This window comes from Artemia sp. Qi Xiang Cuo, chromosome 5, assembly GCF_049724085.1.
Source record: "Artemia sp. Qi Xiang Cuo chromosome 5, ASM4972408v1, whole genome shotgun sequence".
Lineage (NCBI taxonomy): Eukaryota > Metazoa > Arthropoda > Branchiopoda > Anostraca > Artemiidae > Artemia > Artemia sp. Qi Xiang Cuo.
The window spans coordinates 49,761,891-49,778,353 of record NC_142798.1 but is presented as its reverse complement, the minus strand read 5'-3'; the positions used below and the strand labels follow the sequence as shown (position 1 = coordinate 49,778,353).

The window sequence follows — 16,463 nt, the reverse complement described above, 5'->3', positions numbered from 1 at the left end:
AAAATTCCCATATGGACCTTGAAATCAGTTCCAGGAAATACCGAATTCCCAGCTGTCAAAAGTATGCATACACCTACTAATTTTACGAGACTTATAGAACCCTAGGCAAATACCATATTCATGTGTTTACTGATGGTTCATAGGACCGTCAGGAGGTTGCTTAGGCCGTTTTTTTTATACGTTATTTTTTGATAAGCAAAAAATGTTGTACCCCCCCCCCCATATTTCTTCAGTATTTCAAGCATAATGCATTGCAACTCAAATTGTCATTAATAAGACTAACAGTTACTCCCAAAAGCATGAGCCTTATGTAACATTTAGTTACTCTAAAAGTATTTTAACATCAATTATGATTTTATCTAAAAAAGAATAAGTCTTAGAAATTTATAAATATTATTTTATATTGCTGGAATCATTGAATAGTGGTTTACATCATTTCTGTGGTTCCCTGGTCACACTGAGATTCCTGGTAATAAGGCTGTAGATGAACTTGCAAAAAAAGCCATATTGGCTGGTGAAGTACTGATACCAGACACATCCAATGAAGTATACCAAATTGCCAACATATTAGAAAGTTCTTAAGAATGGCCATCTTCGTAAGAGGCGATTATAATTTGCCCTACCAAGTCAAATCTTGGACTTAATCATTCGCTTTAACCGGTAACAAGGAAGAGTTCTTTTTCGAAAAGGATCAGGGCATTGTGGAGCAAGAAGTTACACGGAGCGTTTTTATGGTAAAAACACAGTTTTGAAAATTGTGGAGCAAACGAACAATTACAACACATTTTATTTGACTGTCCATCATATGAAAATTACAGAAGAAAGATCCAGGCCTTCTTCGCTTCGAAAAGTTTACCAATGTAGATAAAATATATCACTGTAAGTATTGTGAGCAGTGAACACTTACAATCAATCATCAAAATTATATTAGAATTTTTGTGCAACATTGATAAATCTGGAAATATGAAGTCCCATTTCTATTAGATTGTCTAGGTGTCGCGTAATGCCCTATACTTATTGGCCTTTTAGTTTACTACAATCCAGAATTTACTCCAAATTCCAAGAAGAACAATTAAACTCACTGGAAATCTGGTAACAAGATCCTTGAAGACGAGAGGAAGTCAAGATTTGAAGATCAAATCAAATAAGAAAATATCTTTTGCATTCCTTATAGTATAATTTTGGAAATCCTGGACAATTTTTATCCCTAATACAGCACAATAAAGGAAAGAATGAAAAAAACTTAAAAAAGCAAGTTTGAGTTTTGTAGATGCTGAAACATGGGGGTAAGCTCTGTATATGTCAACATCATTTTTATCATCACTGCCGTGAAGCTTAAGTTCGAAAGCAGATGGATGTAGCCCAAAAAATGTTTACTTTTTTAAAATTTAATCAAGAAGTAATCTTTTTTTAAACAAAGTTTCCACAAATAAAAGTTGCAGCTTATATCAATTCGTCAGCTAATATTTCAAAAACTTGCTGTGTCATTTAGGCTAATTAAGATGAAATACGACACTTTAAAACGCTGTATGCAATTATGCAATTCAAAGCAAACAAGATGAAAAGTGTCACTATAAATAACAAATCCAGTAATTTCATGATTTTGAACATATCAAAGATACACACTGTGGCCTAATAACTGTAGCCTTGAGAAACTGGTGAAAGAAAATTGTTTGTTTCCTTAAGTATTCCTTCAATTATCTATCAACCAATTCTCATTTTACTTCATTGTCGGTAGTGACCCTTTGGGCATACTCTTCTCTTTATCTTGTTTTAACTATTTGAATCCTTATAATTTCTTCACTGAGTTATGTAATACATCCTCATTAAGCATTATCAAGGAAACAAATGGGGTTTGTAATAGCTTAACATTTGTCACGCCCAGTTATTAGATTTCTTAACCAAAATAAAAGTAACTAAATGATCATGATAAAATGATAAAAAGAAGAAAAAAACTCAAGGTTAATATGAAACTCATAATTCTCAAAATAGTCCAATTTCCTGGGAAAGGGAAAAAATTAGCATCTAACAACTATTAGTTGCTACACTGCTTACGGTTTTAGTGTTTGCGGATGTTTGTACTTTTGATTTCAACTGAGTAGGCTACTAATATATTTTTAGTGGCAACGATAATTTCGAATTCCTATTAGGAGAACATTAAAGAACCATAGGTTCAATCTCCTTGAGTGTTGCATATTCTTTAAGAAAAATAATATTACAATGCCTGATTGCTTCTTTTCGAGTTTTCTTTTCTTTACTTGAGCTTGAACAGGATGCTGTGATGGTGCTTTTAATTTCTTCCTGAAAAAGATAGTAAATTTAGAAATGACGGCACACTATATAACAATAATACCAAAAGAATAATTAAGTTAGTTAGAAATAATTTCCACCATTCATCTATAGGGACAGAAGGTTCAGCATTAGATTCAACCAAGTATAGGGAAAGAAGTGTTGCAATATGAACTAACAGAGGTAGACAACAGATAGATGTCTCAATGTGGATTGTGTTACAATCAGTCTTTTGGGACAAAAATAGACTTTATTCCCTTTAATACTAAGCAATTTCCTTTTTTACAAATTTATAATTTCTGTCAGGTTTAAGAGTTCTACATGAGAAGCATATGTACTTAAATGTAAAGTGTATACTAAAACACGTGTTCACTTATTAGCTTTGATGCACAGATGGCTCTCTTCAGGTGTAGAGTCTCAAATTTTGTGTAACCTCTGTATTAGTAGTAAGCGTTCAACAAAATAGATCATATTTTCCCACACTTTTGATTGTAAAATTTGACAACAATGGAACATCTTTAATAATAATATACGTTGAAATTGAACTTTTTTGAAAACTTATTGATGTCTTTTCTATTACATTCAAACAAAGATTCACAGATTTATTAAACACGAGGACAAATACAGAATCAAGTCACAATCCTAATATGCTAGAACTACAAATTGATTTAATACAAAATTTTTCAAACACTCAAATCAAATACTAAAAATTTATTCTGATCTCAACTAAATATGCTTCACAATAGAATTCACTTGTACAGTTTTTGTTCGGTCCCCCCTCGTAATTTTTATTTTTTTTATAATATCAAGCATATATTTGTTTAGTGGATTCCAAATGAGTTTCCAGCAGGGATTAGGACTCCTATAGTCTCAGACGTTAATAAATCTAACATAAGTTAAAACTCCAAAAATGATCACTTGGGAACCAATTCTCATGTAGTATTTTGATAAAATTTCGAAATTAATCCATCTCTGGAATAGTTCAAAATTAACTTTACTTTTCAATTTTGGCTCCTGGATTACTACTGAAAATTGGTCCACTGTGTATCAAACAAATGACGCTGACTACATGGCTTTGTCCCTCCAAAATTTATTGAGGAGTAATTATGAGTCCCACTTCCCTGAGAAAAAATTTAAAACGTGTTCTACAGATAAGCCTTATGTTACTGAGTCTTTTAAAAAACGTATAAGAAAAAAATCAATTTTTTCAAAGCAGGTTGTATTACTGAGGCTAATAGTCTAAGGAAGTTCCTAAAGAAAAAAAATTAAGAAAAGCAGCTTTTGATTATTATAATAATAAAGTCAGATCTATGTTCTTACAAGCCCAAGCAATGGTACAGAAAAATTAAACAAATATGCGGGAAAAGTCCTTCCGAAGTTAATTTTCATTCCCCTGAACTCCCTAATAAGACGGCCAACAATTTAAATTAGTATCTTGTTCCTATCAGTGCAGGTTTCCTCGCTTCCACTGACTGAGGTCCAACCAGTCTCTTTAAAACGCCCTCTTCCTTTATTTTTGCCTTCTGACCAATAAATGAAATTCTAAAGCTAAGAAAAATCGGTATTTCTCCCTTGTAAATCCCAGTTGACTTAATTAAAGCCTTTTCGGACAAAATTGCTGAGCCTTTATCAAATATTTTCAACCACATCACAAAATTTGGTAAATTCCCAAGTTGCTGGAAACAAGGTTTTATAACCCCTGTCCCTAAAAAATGCACCAGTCTGACTTTCGCCAACATTCGACCCATTACGCTCACTTCTGTTTTTTCCAAACTTTATGAAGGTTTCCTCTGTGACTGCCTTAAGGATAAAATTTGTCCGCGTATTGACATCCGGCAGTTTGGTAACTTAAAGAAAACTTCCACCACCCATTACCTTGTGCACTTAATGCATACCATCGTAAGTAACCTTGATAAACCAAATGACTGGCTGAACCTTGTCTTAGTTGATTTCCAAAAAGCTTTTAACCTGGTTGACAACACCACTCTAATTCGTTCACTACTGATTAACTTTAAACTTGATCCTCTATTAGTAAATATTGTTATATCGTTTCTTTCAAATAGATCTCAAGTTGTTAAATACAAAAATATTTTCTCTAATATTAGTCCAACTATTCCTCCCAGTAATTCTGTCCCCTTTATTTTGCACTCTAAGTCATTGAATAAAGTTCTTAATGTTATAAAATCAATTGTATGACACGTAAACATTCCACTTGACTTATTTAGCCTAAATACTTTTCGGATAGCATTGTTAAACATCTGTCAAATTTTTTAAGACATATAGCACAATTTGGCAAATTCCCAAGTTGCTGGAAACAAGGTTTTATAACACCTGTCCCTAAAAAATGCACCAGTCTGACTTTCGCCAACATTCGCCCCATTACACTCACTTCTGTTTTTTCCAAACTTTATGAAGGTTTCCTCTGTGACTGGCTTAAGGATAAAATTTGTCCGCGTATTGACACCCGGCAGTTTGGTAACTTAAAGAAAACTTCCACCACCCATTACCTTGTGCACTTAATGCATACCATCGTAAGTAACCAAATGACTGGCTGAACCTTGTCTTAGTTGATTTCCAAAAAGCTTTTGACCTGGTTGACCACACCACCCTAATTCGTTCACTACTGGTTAACTTTAAACTTGATCCTCTGTCAGTAAATATTGTTATATCGTTTCTTTCGAATAGATCTTAAGTTGTTAAATACAAAAATATTTTCTCTAACCCCCTCCCTCTATATTGTGGAATTCTTCAAGGAACCGTATTGGGACCCCTTATTTCTAGTCATGATTAACGATATTGGTAAGGACTTCCCCCAAAATACGTGGATGACTTGTCGATCCTTGAAGTATGTCACAGGAATATTAAAAGTGACCCCCTCGAAATCCTAACCCATATTTCGGATGAAGCTAAGAACCTAAATATGAAAGTAAATTCCACAAAATCAAATATAATGACGATAAATTTCTGGAAATCTACTCCCGCCTTCCTTGACCCTATTCCCCCAGATATTTCTGTGTCTTCCTTTAATTTACTTGGGGTTACAATTTCCTCTAATTTAAAGTGGGATATCCACGTGAAAGATATTGTCCGTAGAGCTAATGCGTCCATGTCTCTCCTTAAGCTCTTGAATAAATTTAACGTCCCCTCATCCCATTCTTTAAGGATTTATACTTCCTTCGTCTGCCCGCATCTTGAATAGGCTTGTCCAGTTTGGCATCCTGGCATCTCCCGTGATGAATCAGATAAAATTGAATCTATTCAAAAAAGAGCCCTAAGAATAATTTTTAATTATTCCTAAGAAACCCTAAGCCCTAAGAATTTAGCCCTAAGAAACTTTGGTACCATATTCACTCCTTATAAAAAAGGCCAAGCTGGAAACTCTTGAGCACAGGAGAGGAACGGTGTGCCTGCGTTTTTTAAAAAATGCAAGAATAAACCCTCGCACGGAAAACATTTTCCCCAAAAGACACTCCCCATCCAGACACCGCCTGCCACGTACTGCTTTTGAGCCCGGCCCTATCTTGTCCCCCATCCTTTATTTAACCCCCAAATATGAAAAAACCGTTGTCCCCTTCATTACTGATCAAATAAACCACTAGTTATTTTTTTTTTGTACTGATGATACCAATGCTTATGTCTGTTTGGTTCTTTTGTTTTCTCCCCTTTTTATATACTCTATTTTAAACCTTTTTAAAACTATTTTAATTTCAATTTTTTTTTGGTTTTGTTTTAGTTTGTGCTTTCTTAAATTTCTTACATTTGAAAATTTTTTTTTTTTTGACTTAATAATGGTTTTGCATTTCTGATATTGTTGTTTTTGGCATTGTTTAGCCCGTTTTTTAGTTGTTGTGCTATTTCTATGTTTTTTTTTATTATATGACCCCGAAATGCGAATTCGGCCCTTCGGGGCTTGTGATAGTCATTTTTTGAAATAAATATCTTATCTTATCTAACTTCTTCCTTATTTTCATTTAACAAAAAGTATTTTTTGAATATACTAGTATCCATTTTTTGGATATATATGTCCAATATTCTTGTATTGTTGGTTTCTGAAATTGTTTTAAAAATAATTGTAGTTCTAGATATGTACCAGCTTCACTATCATACCTGCTAACATCCATCATAAGACAGGAAACAGTCAGTATCTCTAAATTTATCTTGGCTAAAGACAGTGATGACCATTAAAAGAGTCCGAAGTGCAGGAGGTAACCTGTTTTACCTACCACACTCAAACTCAGTAGAAAAGGTTACCAGCAACTTTCCAATTATCACACCTAACCAATTAGTACCTAAAGCTTCTTGTGTGTTTTAAAGCATTTTTACAATAGTTTTAAGAATTAATAAGCTTACTTTTTTGTTTCAGGTTTAGTTTCACCATCAGAAGATTCTGTTTCTTCAGGATCTGTTGTATGTCCGTCACCGTGTCCTGATTCATATTGAAGAAGCCTTTCCAATAGGAAGTTTTTGTCCCGCTGAACTTGAACAACTTTCTTTTCTAGTGAGTGAATTTCATGGGTAAAGGCTTCATTCTCCTGAAGCGACAAATATATTATAAGCGCAAATTCTTCAAAGGCAAAGAAAAACATCTAAGAGCAAATCACTAAAACCAGTACAAGTTACATTAAAAGGCTTCATTCTCCTGAAGCGACAAATATATTATAAGCACAAATTCTTGATAGGCAAAGAAAAAAATCAAAGTGCAAATCACTAAAACCAGTACAAGTTACAATAAATTCCTTCTGCATTAATTAAAGATCTGCAATATCATTGAATCAAAATAAAATCTTTGTTTTTGACTCTAATAGATATTCAGGACACGATTATATTTTGGACTTGATGTATCCACATAATTTTTTCCTTATAATATTTAAAAAGATTAGCTTTATTTTAAAATTCGTCACCAAAGTGTTCCCAGACAAATAAAAAATAAGACATCCAAGAGCACAACTAAAACCCTCTAGTCATTTAACAGATTCATAACATAGTGGTCAGCGTGAAAGCCCCCCCCCCTCTCTCTCTCTCTCTCTTGTTCTCCCTACAAAGTTCAGCTCTGGTCTTTACTTCCATCAGAAACATTTCATCCTTTCTAAATCAGTGTTGTTTGTTTTTATTTTCTTTTTCTTTAATTTGAGCTTGTTTTATAAATATACGTTGCATAGACTGCAAAGCAATAATTTTTGTTCGTTTTAAGTTTCAACTTTGCTCTTTACTTCCATTAGAATGACTTGATCTTTTCTAAATCAATTTTGCTTGTATTTAGTTTTCTTTTTTTTAAACAAACAGAAAAAAAAATATTGATTGAACTTAGGTTGTAAAAAAAAAAAAAAAAGGTCACCATCAATTTTTGTTAAAATAGGGCACTAACATAGGTTTTACGTCCTACGTCTCTGAATCTTGCTCAATAAAACTGTACAACTTTGAGGTTATAAAAGAATCCTGAGGGGAATACTATCACCATTCACTTTGAGAATGTGCAGAGAGAAAATTACATTATTTATCATATATTGTGCTTTAATTATATTATGGTTTTTATGAAACATGAGGTTCAATCACTTAAGAGCCATGTGAACAAAGCTTCTTGGAATTGGGTCAAACGAAAATTCCTTAAAATTATATGGTTTGAACAAACCAACATTACCACAGATAATAGCAAGGCTAGCATTCCCTAAAACTCCTGCAAAGCTAAAGTGCCATTTAAACTACTCAAAAGGATATGTATTTTAGACAGCATTTTCTTTTTTTATCTATTATAACATTAACAAGAAAGAAGAAAAATAGATAAAAGGTCACAATGCTATTTAACCTTACAAAAAGAGAAGCAGCTTCATAGAAGTAGGCTCAAGATCCATTCCTGAAAGCTTCAATAATCTTACCTAACTACTTTTTAAGATAGCAAAACATTGGTAAATGTGATGACGAGTAAACCGATTAGTTTGCTAAACCAAAGGTAAATACGCGTAGAGCTGTCCTGTCATCTCTTCTTTGACTCTAGGATTTAAAAAAAATGCTAATGATTAGAGCAGGACATTAAGTCGTATTATCTAAATTTCATTCACCTAACTCAACTATATTCCTGGATAGCGAAAAGCTTGTTCTTTGCAATATTTCCTAATTTCGCAAAAACACCAAAAAGTCGTATTGTAGCCTATGTATCACTGAAGTGTTCCTTCTTTTCTTACTAACAGGGCACTGAAACACCATAAAGAACTGTTTAAAGATACATTTGAAAGGTAATGCTTATATATACATGCTTTATATAAAATCGTCTTGATAACACTATTGTAAACTGCCCGATAGCACCCGAAACTGCACTTCTTAAATTCATTTCTGGAGTGGAAAGCAACTCATTCTTCTGCTTCAGTGGGATTGCCTTCTGGAGTCCTGGCTTTTTCTATTTACTAGAGATGAGGGGGCCAATGTATGATGCTAATGTTTGAGCCTGGTCTGCAAAGTTCCTGGCCTAACAAGGATGCAAGGCATTTTTTTTTAATTTATCTTTATTTTCTACACCGTCTTCTTGTCAGTCTACACAATTCTCTCAGCAATGCTACATCTCTTTAACCTGTCCAAATAGTACCCAGTATCTTTCTCAACAGAATGACTATTATAAATCATGGTGGCCTCCTCCTTTGACAAAAATATGTATCCTCCAAACGCAGTCTTTAGACTAGGGAACAAACAGAAGTTGCTTGGGGCTCGATCCGGTGAGAAAGGAGGGTGGCCAAGCAGTTCAACCATAACTGATGGATTTTCACCACGGAAATCTAAGACTTGGGAGACAGCACATTGTCTTGGTGAAACAGGACTTATTTTTTCTTCAAATGTGGCTGCTTTTCAGCAACTCCTGCGTCCTGCCTTCAGCTTGTCAAACAATGATGAAGAGTATACTGCTATAATGTTTTTTTCTGTTTAAAGATAATGGATAATATAACTCAGTGGTTATCCCAGAAAACAGTCATCATCAGTTTCCCAGCAAAAGAAAAGAACAGGTTTTTTACTTTTTTGGGAGCCATTTCCCCCTTTCAGGTCCACTTTTGGACTTGTTTTGTTTTTGTTATAGTGTTGTATCCAAATTTCATCCAAAAGAATTAATCAGCACCAAAACTCTAGCTTATTGTACCAAAACCATACCAATTAGTGGAGTAAAAATACGCTTTGACCTTGGGGGAATTGCAACAAATTTTTTTTTGCACCAAAATGTTCAGAAAAATCAGCTGATTTACACAAAAAAAATCCACCATAATCCCTCTTGCACAAGTGTCCCAAATTTGCCCTTGAAGGGGGAAGATGAGGGGGGAGAAATCGATTGGTGTTTATAAATATTTTGGAGTTTCAGTAGTCGTTTCCTATCAAATCAAGCATGACGAATCCGAATACGACGTCAGAAATCCAGTTTTCCGTACCAGGGTATCAATTTTCGACTTCATAGAAGGGGGGGGGGGGTAAAGTGCGCCTATCATTATTTGACGGATTCCCGCAAATAAAGGCTCATTTTATATCAAATAAAGTAGTGTATTGCAGTTTTGTTTACTATTTACCTGATTTCCATCTCTGAAAGCCCTGTAATATGAGGGGTTGATAAGTATAACTTCTTGAAAACCAATTCTTTAATCGAGATCAAAACTTCAGATCAATCAGTTATAAAAAGGAACATTTTGAACTCAGGTAAATTAATCACAAAAATAATTGTGATTTTAAAGCAAAACCTAAAGCTAGTTCATTTTCCTGCTCGTCTTTGTTATCGTTCTCATCCTGTCTTGCTGCAGCATTAGCATATAACGCCCCTTTACACTTTCCGCAGACAAAGCTGCCAGGTAAACCGTTCCCGGCAGCTGCTTCTTCGAGACTTGCACCCACTGGTGCACTGGCACTGCTCAATATTCAGCAGATTTTCTGGTTCTGGTGAAGCATCTGTCATAATGGGAAGATACATATTCCGTGAAAAAGAGAGGCACCAACCCCACTCTTCAGGCCTTAGCCAATTGGACGTGTCTTGCCACTTCACTATTTGCAAGTAGTACATGTAAATAAAGTGTTACTTTGTGGCAGCCAAAGTTGGCGGAAGTCACTCTGCCTCAACGAAAGCATTTGAACTTGCAACCCGCATAGTAAACAACCACACCCGGACATGCTTCAGGGTCTCCTCATTACTTTTCCCTTTGTATATGTGGAGCAAAGCTATCTCTCCAGCTTCGGTGATCTCCTGCTAGTCATATCCTGGTGTCATGAAGATCTACCAAGCATTTTTTGAAAATACTATCTTTAAGTGACAAGGAAACCACTGCTGGTTTCCTTACGCCGTGATGTCTAGATGTTGTATTGCAGCCAGAAATTGCGTGGCAAACGAGTAGATTTTCTACTGCTTCGGTTCCTAAGTTTGTTCTTGATCCTTTTTATGTCATACACTCGTCGGTTATTTTCATGCGTGTCTGTCTGCATGAAGATATTACATGCATGAAGCTTGGAATGGTACAGCAGAAGGACTAATAGGTCGGCATCATTCCAAATTAAAGTGGTCGACAAAATTTCAGCACAACTGACTACAGTTTGTACAGCTAAAGGATCATTTGAGCATGTAGAACTTGATATCCTGAGTTCGCCAGTCTCTCAGTTAGTAGGTCGATGAAGCGTTATTTATTTTTGGGACTTCTCAAAAATCCCTCCTTACTTTTGACAATCTTCATGTTAGGAGAAAATTCTATCGTTGGACACAACAAACCTTTGGTGCTCTTCAACTGACCAAAGTATCTTTTGACATAATCTAAGTAAGATTCTGCCACCTTAGAGTATGTGGATTTGGCAGTCACGGTATTTTCTGGACTAGCCAGCCACCGTCCAAAACTCTCTGGGAGGTTGGCAATGTCACTGGACCATTGATCTCCTCCATTTTTATCAGTGCATTTGTTAGAGATGCATTGTCGACTGTCCTCATCACCTCGAACGAGCTAAAGAACGATGGTGGAGAAGTACAGAGCTCGAACCATAGAACTTCGTTCAAGTCAGAACTATTGGTGCTATCTACTGCAGCTAGACGTTGGAAGATTCGAGCTGGTTTGTCAATTTCTCTCTCACTATCTATCACCATAGATGACGTTCTCAGTCATAATTACAGCTTTCTCCTTTCTCTTGAAAACCTATTTGTCAATTTCTTTTGCTTCCATGTCCTTCAGAATCTTTTCTCCCATAGATTTGGCATTGTCTACGTTTACAGATGATGAAGCATGGGCACCAGTAACCACGTTCAACAGCTGTGAATCGTGACTGGAGGGTTCTAGGTGCTCAATGTATCGAACTATCTTTTCTATGTCCAACAGATCTCTAGCTTTCCTCGAAGATACCACTTGCGTGGTTTTCAAAAGTCATCTCTGCAAGACCAATCAGATTCTGCATGCGGTTCGCTAACGAGAACCAAAGTAGGCATAGCAGATGACCAAATTGTCTGCTGCAATCCAGTCATGTCTCTACCTCTCGTCAGACCACGACTCGTTTGCATGCGTCTCATCAACGTTTGCTTGATCACCAAATCAGGAGAAAGGGCCGCCCAGTAGTTGTCAGTTCTCCAGATGAACAGGTATTCCTGTAACATTCTGTACTACTCTGGGTTGTCTTTCCTCAACTGAAAAATCAACTACACGAAAAGCCAAGTAGACTTCGTGTAAAGATTGTGGCTGATTTCACTTCTTATCATCCTTCTGACAACTTTGATGAGCTGATCCCTGTCTCCGTTTTCACTATGTGCTTTCACCTCTTGGTGAAATTCTCGTAATATCCCCTCAACCGTATCTCTAAATGTTACGAGTGTCTCTTTCCCGTTTGAATCGGACACAACTACTTGTTCGCCGTGCTCACTGACTAGCAGATCCTTGCCTTGACGATAGCTGTAGGCCGAACTATCAGTCAGTTTCAGAGAGAATATGAAGGAGAGAAGAGAATATTTTTGAAATGATCGTCAGAGGGTGCAGGCTCTTCACTGTTGGCATAAGGCTGAGGTTCTTCTTTGAGAGCATCTTTCCTTGCACTATCACATTATCTTCCCTTCTGTTTCTTTGGTGGAGGCAAGCACTTTGGTACATAGCTCCAGTGATTAGATCAGCTAAAGAATGGCACTAAGGAATGGAAACCGCAAACTGGAGGTGGAGGGGATTCTAGAACACTGGTTTGAAATTAAACTGTTTGAGACTCATATTCTAAGGCGCAATTCCTAGGTTGATAGGAATGGTGAATAAATCAAAAATGATTAAAATAATTAGTTCATATAGGTAAATTTTCACAACTGTTTTAGGTAAGATGAGGTACTTGACTACGTAAAATCAGTTTATTACTTTATTTTTGAATTCTCCACCATTTATTTCATAGGAAATGATCAAGAAATATGACAACCTCTTAATTTCAAGTTTTAACCCACTCCCCATCCTTTTTAGGATGGGCATGGGCATGAGGGTACAGAAAAATAGAAACCTGAATTCAGATTAGTAGTCAGCATGCTTGATTTGATAGGAAACGACTATTTAAACTCCAAAATATTTAAAAAGACAAAAATTTAAACACAAAGATTTATTTTCCCCTCATTTCCCCCTTCAAGGGCAAATTTGGGACACTTGTGCAAGGGGGATTTTGGTGGATTTTTTTTTTTGCAATTCAGCTGATTTTTGTAAAGATTTTAAAGAAAAATTCTGTTGCAACTTTCACGAGGTTTGATCATTTTTTTCCATATCTTTCCTCCACTAAATAGAGTATTACAAAAGTTCATCTGAACATGTTTTGGTACTAATACGCAGCACTCAATGTGCAGACAAGTATCTCATACCTAAATCTTGAATCAAGATGTGGTAAACATTTCCTTTGGAAATATTAAACACCATTTAACACCATTTGGTACACTTTAAGGAAGTTGTCATCCGTGCTTTCAGTTTTCAGATGTCCCAAACATTCATTGTCAACATTTTGTTAGTACAGACATGCTTGAATTCAACTGCCCAAAACTTAATGGTGGTAAATGATGTTGCAAATTCCTTGTACACAGGACCTAACTTACACTAACTTGCATAGGCGTATTGCCTTTCAAAGACAAATATTTGATGACAGCCCAACACAACTCACTCAATATTACCATACAGCAATTACATGTCAAAAATGGTTGAAAATCTTAGTTGTCATATTCGAATTAAGCCTGAAAACTTTTTAGATAACCCTTGCATATACAATTTTTCAGAGAGAACTGAGGGCGTTGACAGTAATACATCATCTATGTTGGGCTTGAGATCTGTATTATAAAAGACCTCCTTTATAAGTACCAATTCTTGGTGGATGGATTGACATCCCAAGATCAAGGGATGCAGGGATTCTGGTGTAGATTGTTTAATCTGTAGAATAGGCCAGCTTGTTTATTCCAAGAAAGCTCCTTTTTCCTTGGGACCAAAAAGTTGCTTTTGATTTTAAAATAAAGAATATTGTCCTCCTTCGAAAAACTAAAGAGGAGGAGAGCATTTTTCTTTTTGAAATAGCTCTTCTTCTTGTGTTTACTTTCAAGCAATTCAAAATTATGTGCCAACATTGTTTGTACAGAAATTGTGAATTAGGGGAAGGGGAGCTGGGATGCAACTGTAATAGTAGCAATTACTATATCTGAAAAAAATGCTGCATAAACAACTGAATGGCATGTTCTTTTCTTTCTTTTTGCTACTTGATTTCTATGTTACTTTAACTACCTTAATTTGCACTTCAAAAAAAAAATTAACTTCAACTCTGGGTCTGATTAGTTCTGTTATTGAATGACAGATAGTTGTGTAATACAAACCAAATTGGTTTGTCACAGTGTTTATATTCTAGTGACGTGCTTTCTAACTTTATCAATTTAGCTTTCATTGAGTGAACACTGGATAAACATTTTGACTATTAACAAACCAGTGACAAGTTTATTTTATGAACAGAATATCATTGCAAGCTTACCTGGACTTTTTTGGAGTATTTACAAACCTGTATGGCAAGTTTTTCTTTATAATAGAATATTCATTATAAGCTTTCAAGATTAGCTGACGGGCTAAAATTCCCCGTGTATTTAAGATCAGATTTCGGAGTGAATTTTCTCTCCAGTTATGCAAGCGGGTGATCGCGTATTTGCGCAGTTTAAATATTACAAACTTTGGCCGTGCAAAATTAAGAGTGATTACTGTTCGTGACGGTCGATTCAATTATGAAGTTATCGACCATGACGGTCGATTCAATTATGAAGGACATCAGTACTCTAATTGAATCTTTTAAAACAAGATTCATAGAGACAAGCATCTCCGAGAGGCTAAGAACAGAGGTAGTGACATTTAATACCTCAACTAGTATCAGGGAATATGCCGATAAAATTATTAGATCCGTGTGTTTACAATTAGAGAAAGGCGGAAATGACGAGACAGTACAGAAAGTACAACTACATACTTTTACCCAAGGGTTACCAAAAAAGTTATTAAGACTAATATTATCGCGAAAACCTGAAAATTTAGAGCAGGCTATAATACTAGTCGAAACAGAGGTAAAAATTGACGAGGCTATGAAAAAGTTTGACCAGATGTCAATAAATAACGCAGGAGCCCAAGAAAGTATAAAATATGAAAGGGGACAGAAAAGGGTGAGCTTTGAGGAGCCAAATCGTGAACCAAGAAGGCGCGATGGAGGCCGAGGGTCGCCGTCTAGGGAAGTAGCTGACAGATTCCACGACCTTGAGAGATTAGCAGCTAATAATTATAGAACATATGGGCACCCACCCCAACTAAAAAAAGATAGTTGGGGAACCAACAAGGACAGATCAAACATATTTAAAAGTAACCAGGAAACAAAAAAACAATTTAAGAGAAAATTTAATTGCTATTATTGTAGCAAACCAAACCACTATGCGGAAGATTGTTGGCATAGAATACGCAAACAAGGCCAGACGTACAAGAGAAGACATCAGTTCAGAACGCAGGGGGACAGAAATTTAGGAAGGCAGGGAACAAATAATACTTGGCAAACACCTAATAATATTCCTGAATATAAGGCCTAGGAGGCAAACGGTTAACAATACCCAGGGTCAAAGTAGTAACGCTGAAGAAAACTGGGATAATCCCAGAAACTTTTGGCCAAACAGTGGGCATTTAAACGGAGAAACCAGCCTGTAAGGGTCGATAGAGCTGTTTCGTGACAAAGACGCCTATATAGTTTAGAATGTTGTGATACAAATGCAAGTAATAATAATCTACCGATTCTGCGTTGTTTTAAAATTGAGTGTTTTCAAAATTTACCATGTTTACTAGATACAGGCGCATCTAAATCATTAATTCGAGAGGAAGTTTTTAAGAGGTTTCCTCCTAGTGTCAAAAGTCGCGTAAGCAGATGCCAGAATACACTGACATCAGTGACAGGGCACAAGCCGACAATTTTGGGAGAATGTCCACTGAAATTTAGTGCAGGAGATAAATAACAGGAACAGTAATAATATGCAAGCAGCTACCATTTCCTTGTATTCTAGGAGTAGATGCCATCAGAAAATATGGGATAGCATGGGAACCCATATCTGATACAATAACCATAAACCAGGCAAATGAAAATAATAGACAAATTTGCGTAACAACAGATAACGAAAGTGAAGATTCGAATTATAACCTAAAAATAAGCGGAAAAATCACCATAGAAAGGGGAACGACAGCTCAAGTTCTAGCAACATTAAATGCAAAAGAAGGAAAAGATAAAACAATGGATGCCATGATAGGAGGGTACACCATAAAAGAATACCCAATGATTTTCGTGGAAAATCAAGTTATAAAAATTGAAAATGGTATAACATATCTAAAACTATCAAATCTAAGTAACAATAAAATAAAACTGAACCAGGTAGAACTTGGATCAGTAGAAAAGATTTCAAATTCGGAAATAAAATCTATAAGCAGTCCAGAATTAAGCGTAAACTTCACTAGCCACGAACATTTATCCTCATTCAAACCGCAACCACAAGAAAAGTATGGAATGTCGAAAACGGATTTTTTGCAACAATTTGATTTAAAACATTTACCGGAAAACGTAAAAACTAGGGTGGAAAATATTCTTTGGGATTTTAAATGGACTTTTGCAAGACACAAAACGGATTACGGATTAACTCACTTAATCACGCACAAGATATCAACAGAGGGCCCTCCAATCAAAAAGTC

At 35.6% G+C, this 16,463-nt stretch overlaps 1 protein-coding gene across 2 annotated transcripts in view; it reads right to left on the bottom strand.

Moving 5' to 3' along the window:
- The window catches only part of LOC148952225 (uncharacterized), a 60,179-nt gene that overhangs the window by 18,131 nt on the left and 25,585 nt on the right, over nucleotides 1–16,463 (bottom strand). For both annotated transcript variants that reach the window (XM_089088881.1, XM_089088880.1), the window contains exons 2-3: nucleotides 6,640–6,821; nucleotides 2,220–2,301 (exon numbers count right to left, since the gene is read on the bottom strand). In XM_089088881.1, the coding sequence (XP_088945007.1) occupies nucleotides 2,220–2,301; nucleotides 6,640–6,821 (264 nt within the window). The remainder of the gene's footprint in view (nucleotides 1–2,219; nucleotides 2,302–6,639; nucleotides 6,822–16,463) is intronic.